Below are 10,231 nucleotides of genomic sequence, written 5' to 3' on the forward strand. Positions count from 1 at the left end.
GAAGCAAGAGGAATCTCCCAGAGTGAGATACTGACCAAAGGCCTTGCTGCGGGCCGGGCACGGTGGCTCACGCCTGGAATCCCAACACTTCGGGAGGCTGAGGCGGGTGAATCACTCGAGGTCAGGAGTTTGAGACCAGCCTGGCCAACATGGTGAAACCCCATCTCTACCAAAAGTACAAAAATTAGCTGGGCATGGTGGCAGGCGCCTCTAATTCCAGCTACTCAGGAGGCTGAGGCAGGAGAATCACTTGAACCCAGGAGGCAGAGGTTGCAGTGAGCTGAGATCGCACCACTGCACTCTAGCCTGGGCAATAGAGCGAGACTCAGTCTCAAAAAAGAGAGGAAAAAAAAAAACCCCATTGCAAACTCGGACGAGGCTGGGAAAGATCATCAAATAATCAACACCTTTATCCCCCTCTTGCTTCACCAGAACCGACTTTCGGTCCTCAAAATGTCCGACCTACTAGCTGGACACGGTGGCTCACACCTGTAATCCCAGCACTTTGGGAGGCCAAGGTGGGCGGATGACTTGAGGTCAGAGTTTGAGACCAGCCTGGCCAACACAGTGAAACCCCGCCTCTACTAAAAATACAAAAAATTAGCCAGGTGTGGTGGCAGGCACCTGTAATCCCAGCTACTCAGGAGGCTGAGGCAGGAGAATCGCTTGAACCTGGGAGGTGGAGCTTGCGGTGAGCCGAGATCATGCCGCTGTGCTCCAGCCTGGGCGACAGAGTGAGACTCCGTCTCGAAAAGAAAAACAGACCCTCTCTGTGTGTCCTGAGACTGAGCAGTGGGTGTGTTGCCTTTTTCTGTGTATCGTCTGTTTAGTTGCTGCCTTTTGATTTGACAGTCATGCTGCAAAGCTTGGAGCCCAGCTGGCCGATTTACACCTTGAGAACAAGAAGCGTGGAGAGACGCTCCTGAAAGAGGCGGGCACAGTGGGTATGGCACTGCGCGGGCCGTGGGTGCTCCTGCCTAGAGGAGGACGTTCAGCCAGGGTGGGCTCAGGTGGGGCCGTGCAGCAGCCATGGGAGGGTCGGACGTGGGCTGATGCCAGAGCAAGGGAACGTCAGGCTCGAGCCGCATCTCAGTGCACTGAACACGGGGAATGTGATGCGTCTGTTGTGTCCTAAATGCATTTGAAAGACCAAACATCTGCTGGACGCGAGATGCGCCTAGTGTTCCAGTTGCTTTTACCTCTCGTTCCCGGGAAGAGTGTAAGCACAGGCTCTCTGGCTTTCTATAAAAAGCCAGAGCTTGGACCACAGGGTCTGTTCCTGTAAAACAGTCATACTTGAGGCTCAGAATTACAGCCATCGTGTCTGACCTTTCTAGAGCGTAACGCACTGTCAGGATTGAGGGAATTTTCCGGTATTGTAATCTGCTGACATTTGGAATCTGTGCGCAGCCCACGTGGTAAATGTGGGCAGATTAGCTGACGATCGGAACAGATCACCAAGGGGCTGCTGTACGAGACGTGCTGTTAGGCAGTCTGTTCTGTGAGGGTCCATGACGGGTCCCCCCAGGCTGCCTGTGTGGTGAGGATCCACTGAGAGGCCCCCCAGGTCGCCTGTCCTGCCCCTTCCTCCAGTCTTACGGAGTGTAGTCCATTGGGATTTTTCTTGAGTTAGGGAGACTGCAGAGGAGTGAGCTTATTTCTTTTCTTTTTCTTTCTTTTTTTTTCTTTTTTTTTCTGAGATGGAGTTTCGCTCTTGTCCCCAGACTGGAGGGCAGTGGCACAATCTCAGCTCACCGCAGCCTCTGCCTCCTGGGTTCCAGCGATTTTCCTCCCTCAGCCTCTCAAGTAGCTGGGATTACAGGTGCCTGTCACCACGCGCAGCTAATTTTTGTGTTTTTAGTAGAGATGGGGTTTCACCATGTTGGCCCGGCTGGTCTCGAACTCCTGACCTCAGGTGATCCGACCACCTCAGCCTCCCAAAGTGCTGGGATTACAGGCACAAGCCACTGCGCCCTGCATGAGATTATTTCAAAGCACAGTAGTTTATTTGACATACATGGCACCAGGTTTGCCACTGAGAGCCATCCTTTCTGATCGATTGGGGGCAGATTCTTTTTCCTCTTTATTTTTTATTTTTTATTTATTTATTTATTTATTTATTTATTTATTTTATTTATTTATTTTTTTTGAGACGGAGTCTCGCGCTGTGTCACCCAGGCTGGAGTGCAGTGGCGCGATCTCGGCTCACTGCAAGCTCCGCCTCCCAGGTTCACGCCATTCTCCTGCCTCAGCCTCCGAGTAGCTGGGACTACAGGCGCCCGCCACCACGCCCGGCTAGTTTTTTGTATTTTTAGTAGAGACGGGGTTTCACCATGTTAGCCAGGATGGTCTCGATCTCCTGACCTTGTGATCCACCCGCCTCGGCCTCCCAAAGTGCTGGGATTACAGGCTTGAGCCACCGCGCCCAGCCTATTTATTTTTTTTGAAACAGAGTTTTGCTCTTGTTCCCCAGACTGGAGTGCATTAGCGTGACCTCAGGTCACCGCAACCTCCGCCTCCTGGGTTCAAGCGATTCTCCTACCTTAGCCTCCCTAGTGGCTGGGATTATAGGCGCCTGCCACCACGCCTGGCTAATTTTTCTATGTTCAGTAGAGACGGGGTTTCACCATGTTGGGCAGGCCGGTCTCAAACTGCTGACCTCTGGTGATCCGCCCACCTCGGCCTCCCAAAGTGTCTTTTTCCTCTTTAAGAACATCCTCCTCTTTTTTCTCCTGTCACAGTGTGGTCCTCCCCCACACCCCTGCGTGTCCTGTTGGGATGCGAGACAGATCCCCTGAGAGGTGCCCGCAGGCTCCCTGTCCTGTGCGTGTCCTCTGGTTCCTGTTGGGATGCGAGACAGATCCCCTGAGGTGCCCGCAGGCTCCCTGTCCTGTGCGTGTCCTCTGGTTCCTGTTGGGATGCGAGACAGGTCCTCTAAGGTGCCGCAGGCTCCCTGTCCTGTGCGTGTCCTCTGGTGCCACTGCTTGGGAGCAGCCAGTGTCTTTGATGCTGACGTCTGCTGGAGCAGGCTCTGTTCGGGGTGTTCGGTGAGCTGGTGGAGACCCAGGCCCTGTTTGTCTCTGGCAGGGGCATAAGCTGGTAGGTGCTCACTGACGTCGTGTCTGAAGGTGACTCAGTTTAGAGAGCGGGCGCTGGGATTCCTTGGAACTGATTTTCTTTCTTTTTTTTCTTTTGCTTGCAAGGGAGAGGAGGTGGGCAGGAGGAACGGCCCTTTGTGGACCAGTTTGGGTTTGACGTGGTGACGTGCTGTGGATACCTCCCCCAGGTGAGTGCACAGCGTTCGCCTCTATTTCACAATCAGGTCAGCAGTTCGGACACAAGGGTCGGGGGAACACACCCCCTTCCTTTTTTTGTGAGCTTTAGTAAAAGTATTTGCACCGTTTTTTCTTTGCTGATGTTTGAGAGGTTGACGTGAGATTGACCCACCTAATATGCTAGGTAAGCATGAAGAAACGGAGGAGGAGCAGCAAGTTAGGAGCTGGATTTCCAGGTGGGTAAAAATGAGGGAATTTCACAAATGTTTTGTTTTAGGTATACTAAACTCTCAAAGAGGGTGCAATGACAAGGGTTTGTTAGCTTTTGGTTGTGTGATTTGATGGTTGCTTCCCTCCACGTTTCAGCCTGGGGAGTGCTGCCCGATGCCCAGCACGTGTGGCATGGATAGGGCTCCCGTCCTATCCTCGGGAGGAGGATACAGATGAACTTAGAAAACTTCCGGGGTTTCCTGGTGGGCACGGGGGCAGTAGAAAGACTTTGAAATGGGGAAGGTTGTCCAGAAACCTGCTTAGGGGCGGGGAGTGGTGCTCTCTGGTCCTGCCTGCTCTGTGGGGGTTTTAGCCAGCTCTGCCCCTTCCTCTCGTGGCTGTACTCACACTATGTGTGTGCACGTGTGTGTGCATATGTGTATGCATGCATGTGCGTGTGTGCATGCATGTATGTGCATATGTGCACACGTGTGTGCATGTGTGTATGTGTGCACACGTGTGTGCGCATGACTGCGTGATGCATGATGTTGGCATCCTGTGCTACTCCAGTCTTGTGTGTCTGTCTCCCTTCCCTCCTGGGTGGTGAGCACCTGTGTCCTGGATGTCCTCTCTCAGGGTCCTTCTCAACGGGGCTCCGTGTGACTTTTCCCGTCACCACTGTATGGGGAGGGGCTGTCTGGACAGATGTCAGAAGTGACCCACAGGTTCGGGGCAGGTCAGCCAGCTCTGGCCTCGGTACTCCAGTGTGAGTGGAAATTAAGAGGAAATGTTAGCCAGTTGCTTTAGCAGAAAAAAAAAACAATTTTTTTTTTTTAAATATAAAAAAGCCCTGGTGGCTCTTGCCTGTAATTCCAGCACTTTGGGAGGCTGAGGTGGGAGGATTGCTTGAGCCCAGGAGTTCCAGACCAGCCTGGCCAACATGGCGAAACCCCCTCTCTAGTAAAAATACAAAAAAATTAGCCGGGTGTGGTGGTGCGGGCCTGTAGTTCTAGCCACTTGGAAGGCTGAGGTGGGAGGATTTTGCTTAAGCCTGGAAGTTCAGGCTGCAGTGAGCCGAGATCGTGCCACTGCACTCCAGCTTAGGTAATGGAGTAAGACCTTGTCTCACAAAAATGAAGAAAGAAAGAAAATGTTCTGGGCCGGGCATGGTGGCTTATGCCTGTAATCCCAGCACTTTGGGAGGCTAAGGCGGGCAGATCACCTGAAGTCAGGAGTTTGAGACCAGCTTGACCAACATGGCAAAACCCCATCTCTCCTAAAAATACAAAAAAATTAGCCGGGCGTGGTGATGGGTGCCTGTAATCCCAGCTACTCAGGAGGCTGAGGCAGGAGAATTGCTTGAACCTGGGAGACGGAGATTGTGGTGAGCTAAAATCACACCACTGCACTCCAGCCTGGGTGACAGGAGTGAAACTTCATCTCAAAAAAGAAAAAGAAAAAAATAAAAAGTAAAAAGTAGTACAGTGAGATATCTTTTGTTACATATTGAACCTGTAAAGACCAAAAAGTGTGCTGCATGTGTGCCAGCCAGAGCACGAGGGAGCAGGCACTGTGGCACCCTGTGACGCGAGTGTGACTTGGGGCAACGATCTTTATGGAGAGGAACTTGGCGACGCCTATCAAAAAAATTTTAAATTTAGTTTAAATTTAAATTTAAATTTTAAAAGATAGAGTCTCACTCTGTTGCCCAGGCTGGAGTGCAGTGGTACGACCATAGCTCATTGCAGCCTCAAACTTTCTGGGCTTAAGCCATCCTCTGCTCCAGCCTCCCATGTCGCTGGGATTACAGGCATGCACCACCACGCTTGGCTAATTTTTAATTTTTTTGTAGAGACAGGTCTCACTATGTTGCCCAGGCTGGTCTCAAACTCCTGACCTCAAGTGATCCTCCCACCTCAGCCATGCAAAGTGCTGGGATTACAGATATTGGCCACCACTCCCGTCCCCCTTTCAAATTTTTTATTTTTATTTTTTTTGAGACGGAGTCTCACTCTGTCGCCCAGGCTGGAGTGCAGTGGTGCAGTGGCCGGATCTCAGCTCACTGCAAGCTCCGCCCCCCGGGTTTACGCCATTCTCCTGCCTCAGCCTCCCGAGTAGCTGGGACTACAGGTGCCCGCCACCTCGCCCAGCTAGTTTTTTGTATTTTTTAGTAGAGACGGGATTTCTCCGTGTTAACCAGGATGGTCTTGATCTTCTGACCTCGTGATCCGCCCGTCTCGGCTTCCCAAAGTGCTGGGATTACAGGCTTGAGCCACCGCGCCCGGCCTCAAATTTTTTAAAAAAATTTATTTATTTTTTGAAATGGAGTCTCTCCGTCACCTAGGCTAGAGTGTGGTGGTGTGATCTTGGCTCACTGCAACCTCCAGCTTCTGGGTTCAATCAGTTCTCCTGCCTCAGCCTCCTGTGTAGCTGGGATTACAGGTGCCCGCCACCACATTCGGCTAATTTTTGTATTTTTAGTACAGACGAGGTTTCACTATGTTGGCCAGGCTGGTCTCCAACTCCTGACCTCAAGCGATCTGCCCGCCTTGGCCTCCCAAAGCGCTGGGATTACAGGCATGAGCCACTGCACCTGGCCCCTCTTTCAAAATTTTAAATGGACTTATGCTCTGACCCAGTAATTATCCTTCAGGGTTTATTCTACAGGCATATTGACACGTATGCAAAATGGCACAGACACAAGGGTATTTGCTGCACCACTCTTGGTACTATGATAAGGAAAATCCAGAGGACCGCTGGGTGAAGTTCTGGTGCATCATCTGATGAACTGTTGTCAGCTACTACAAAACAATGTAAAGAAAGCAGGAGTAGGGCCGGGTGCGGCGGCCCACGCCTGTAATCCCAGCACTTTGGGAGGCCGAGGCGAGTGGATCACCTGAGGTCAGGAGTTTGAGACCAGCCTGACCAACATGGCGAAACCCTGTCTCTACTAAAAATACAAAAAAATTAGCCGGGCGTGGTGGCAGACGCCTGTAATCCCAGCTACTTGGGAGGCTGAGGCAGGAGAATCGCTTGAACCCAGGAGGCGGAGGTTGCAGTGAGCTGAGATCGCGCCCCTGCACTCCAGCCTGGGTGATGAGAGCGAAACTCCATCTCAAAAAAAAAAAAGAAAGAAAGAAAATGTTCTAGAAGCCTCTTCATTCTTGGAAGGCTACAGAGCGGATCCTGAAGCATCTCCATGCTTCCCACTGCTCCTGGGATAGGATCTGAGGTCTCAGCATGTCCATGAGACTCCAGTTCCCCCCGGGATGTGGTTCCCCCCTCAGTCTCCTGTGACTGCCACCCCTTCCACGTGCCGCCCCTGCAGCCCTCTCCACTTTCAGATCCTTGTGGGTAGCTGAGTTCTCCCTCACTTCTGGCATTTTCCAGTGAACTCTGCTTTTGCTTTTGCTGTTACTGTGCAGGTGAATGACTGGCAGGAGGACTGGGTTGTGTTCTATGCCCGGCAGCGCATTCAGCCCCAGATGGACATGGTGGAGAAGGAGTCTGGGGACAGGGAGGCCCTCCAGCTTTGGTCTGCTCTGCAGGTGAGCGGGGCCTCACTGCACGCCCAGCACCTGCCACATGCCCCTCTTGCCTGAGGTCGGGGAGGTGCCAGGGCAGGTGAGGCCACCTCTGAGTCTGGTTCTGGATGGGAAGCGGGTGCCTGGCGGTGTCCTATCCGCTGCTGCCTGGGCTGGGGGCAGGCACCTGGAGTGGTGCTTAGGGAAACATGGGCACTCCTCGTGCATGCTTTGATCAGTTTGCTGAGGCTCCATTTTCCTCCCTGCAGTTAAAGATCCCTGACCTGTTCCGTGATCTGCAGATCATCCCAGCCTTACTCCACGGGGATCTCTGGGGCGGAAACGTAGCAGAGGATTCCTCTGGGCCGGTCATTTTTGACCCAGCTTCTTTCTACGGCCACTCGGAATATGAGCTGGCAATAGCTGGCATGTTTGGGGGCTTTAGCAGCTCCTTTTACTCCGCCTACCACGGCAAAATCCCCAAGGCCCCAGGATTCGAGAAGCGCCTTCAGTTGTATCAGCTCTTTCACTACCTGAACCACTGGAATCATTTTGGATCGGGGTACAGAGGGTCCTCCCTGAACATCATGAGGAATCTGGTCAAGTGAGTGGGCCTTGCTCTGGAAGGGGCCTCAGAGGTTTCTCCACAGTCCTCTTCAGGGCACATTCTTGTTTCTTCACATGGCCGGAGTAGCTTTAGACCAACGCAATAGCTTATTTCCAAGCCTTGCAAAGTATATAATACCCGAGAGGAAAGGTTTCGTCATCCCAGCGTTGACCACTTTGTGGGGGTTTGTAGGTAGAGGGAGCCGCGCTGGAGGCAGGGTGTGAACACAGGGATGTGTGGAGTGTGGATGACTCTGAGCCCCACTGCTGCTGCAAGGTGGAGAAACTAAGTGATCTCCCGTGGGGCGGGAGAGGGTGTCTGGTGCGCAGGGAGGTGGCTGGCGCTCCTGGGCACTGCTGCTCGTAGGGCACCTTCCCGCCGCTCCTCCCTGCTCTTCTGTACGGGAGTGTCTCTGAGCTGCTCGTAGGGCACCTTCCCGCCGCTCCTCCCTGCTCTTCTGTACGGGAGTGTCTCTGAGCTGTGTGTCTCTGAGCTGCTCGCAGGGCACCTTCCCGCCGCTCCTCCCTGCTCTTCTGTACGGGAGTGTCTCTGAGCTGTCTACGTGGATGCTTCTTGGTTGGCCAGACTTGGGCGTAGACATGAAACCATCTTACTAAAAGCATCTTAAAATGACCAATTCCAAAATCAAGCATATTCCCGCTTCTTCCTGCATGATCCCTGGGCTCTGCCACAGGCTGAGCAAGTCTGTAAACGGATTCTGGGAGAGACCAAGCCGCTGGCCGTAGGGTGTCCGTGGGTAAATCCAGGAGTCTTCATTGCTTCTGTTATGACCCCATCTCTGCCGTTTTCTAAAGCTTGCTGAGTTGTCATTTCCTTTGCAACAGTAAAATACGTGCTGAACTAATATTTTTCCTTCCTTCAGTATTGTAGTAATGAGAAATATTTCATGAATGGCATTGATGCTAATAAATCCTTTGCGCAAAAATTTGAATAAACTTTCAGTGGTTTCAATAATGTACAAGATTGTATATTTCTCTCATTTATTGTAATTCAGTAGTTAGTTGTTTGCTGAAAAACTTTTGTAATAATATTTTGTGACAATAAACAGGCACAACTAGTGATTTTGTTGTTTTTAGAAACAGGGTCTTGTTCTGTTGCCCAGGCTGCAGTGCAGTGGCATGATCATAGCTCACTGCAGCCTCCAACCCCCAGGTTCTAGCAGTCCTCCCATCTCAGCCTCTCAAGTAGCTGGAACTACAGGCGTGCACACCACACCCAGCTAATTTTTGTATTTTTAGTAGAGACGAGGTTTTACCATGTTGCCCAGGCTGGTCTCGAACTCCTGAGCTCAAGCAATCCTCCCGAGTGCTGGGATTACAGGCCTAAGCCACCATGCCTGACCCAACTGCCCTGCCCTGCCCTGCCCTGCCTGTCAGAGTCTCACTCTTTCCAAGCTGGAGTAGTGCGATGGTGCGATCTCAGCTCGCTGCAACCTCCGCCTTCCACCTTCTGGGCTCAAGCAGTTCTCATGTCTCAGCCTCCCGAGTAGCTGCAGTAGCCGGTGTGTCACCATGCTGGCTAATTTTTGTATTTTTAGTAGAGACTGGGTTTCGCCATGTTGCCCAGGCTGGTCTCGAACTCCTGAGTTCAGGCAATCAACCCGTGTCGGCCTCCCAGCTGTTTCTTTCTTTTTAAGATAGCGTCTCGCTCTGTCACCCAGGCTGGAGTATAGTGGTGCGATCTCAGTTCACTGCAGCCTCTGCCTCCTGGGTTCAAGGGATTCTCCTGCCTCAGCTTCCCGATGTAGTTGGGACTACAGGTGTGTGTCACCACACCTGGCTAATTTTTGTATTTTTAGTAGAGACGGGATTTTGCCATCTTGGCCAGGCTGATCTTGAACTCCTGGCCTCAAAGAATCTGCCCGCCTCGGCCTCCCAAAGTGCCAGGATTACAGGCCTGAGCCACCATCCCTGGCCCAACTATTGTTTCTTTAAAAAACTCTTTTTAACCTTGTCTTTTTGTTAGGCTAAAAGGATAGCTCAGAGCTTCAAAGAGCAGGACTAGCCTAAGAACTGTCTGATATTTGGCAGAGGTGCAGTGTAGCTGCTATTCTTACTCACCTGTGGAAGATGTTAAAGGGAGAATGAAAGTAGCTGTAGAATTGCCTTCAGGGGAAGAAGCCATGTTGTGAGCTTGGCGGACACCCAGTCTGAGGGTCACCCAGGGTGCCATGAACTGGGCTGAAGGGGATGGATGGATGACTTCTCTTGTTAGCTTGTTTCTGTTGTAAGTCAGGGCCCCTCAGCAGAACGTAGAACAACCGAGCTCCTTTAGAATGCTGGTTTTTGTGTGGAGTGAGGAAGGACCATGAGTCTGGTTGTCAGTTTCCAAGCTGACAGGTCCTAGACTACCGTTTGCCAGGACTGCAGGTTGTTTACTTTGACCCTGGGAAAAAGATAACTGTTCCCAAGAAAAGTGATGTCCCAAAGCGGTGCCATCCCCACGGCAAGTGTGCCACTCGGCTCCCCACCGGGTGGGTCTGTCCCGATGGGCACGTGTGGCTCGGCTCCCCACCAGGTAGGTCCATCCCGTCGGCACCTGTGCTCCTCGACTCCCCACCGGGTGGGTCCATCCCGACGGCACCTGTGCCCCTC

The 10,231-nt window shown here is 52.2% G+C and overlaps 1 protein-coding gene across 1 annotated transcript; it reads left to right on the top strand.

Annotated features, from left to right (window-relative positions):
• Positions 1–844: 844 nt before the first annotated feature.
• Positions 845–8,595, top strand: FN3KRP (fructosamine 3 kinase related protein; the record flags this gene model as incomplete). The annotated part of the gene is made up of 4 exons (XM_025363496.1): positions 845–944; positions 3,204–3,286; positions 6,911–7,033; positions 7,279–8,595. Coding segments are annotated over 4 exons (645 nt in total), but the record flags the coding sequence as incomplete, so codon positions are not given.
• Positions 8,596–10,231: the final 1,636 nt, after the last annotated feature.

Source organism: Theropithecus gelada, chromosome 16 (assembly GCF_003255815.1).
Source record: "Theropithecus gelada isolate Dixy chromosome 16, Tgel_1.0, whole genome shotgun sequence".
Lineage (NCBI taxonomy): Eukaryota > Metazoa > Chordata > Mammalia > Primates > Cercopithecidae > Theropithecus > Theropithecus gelada.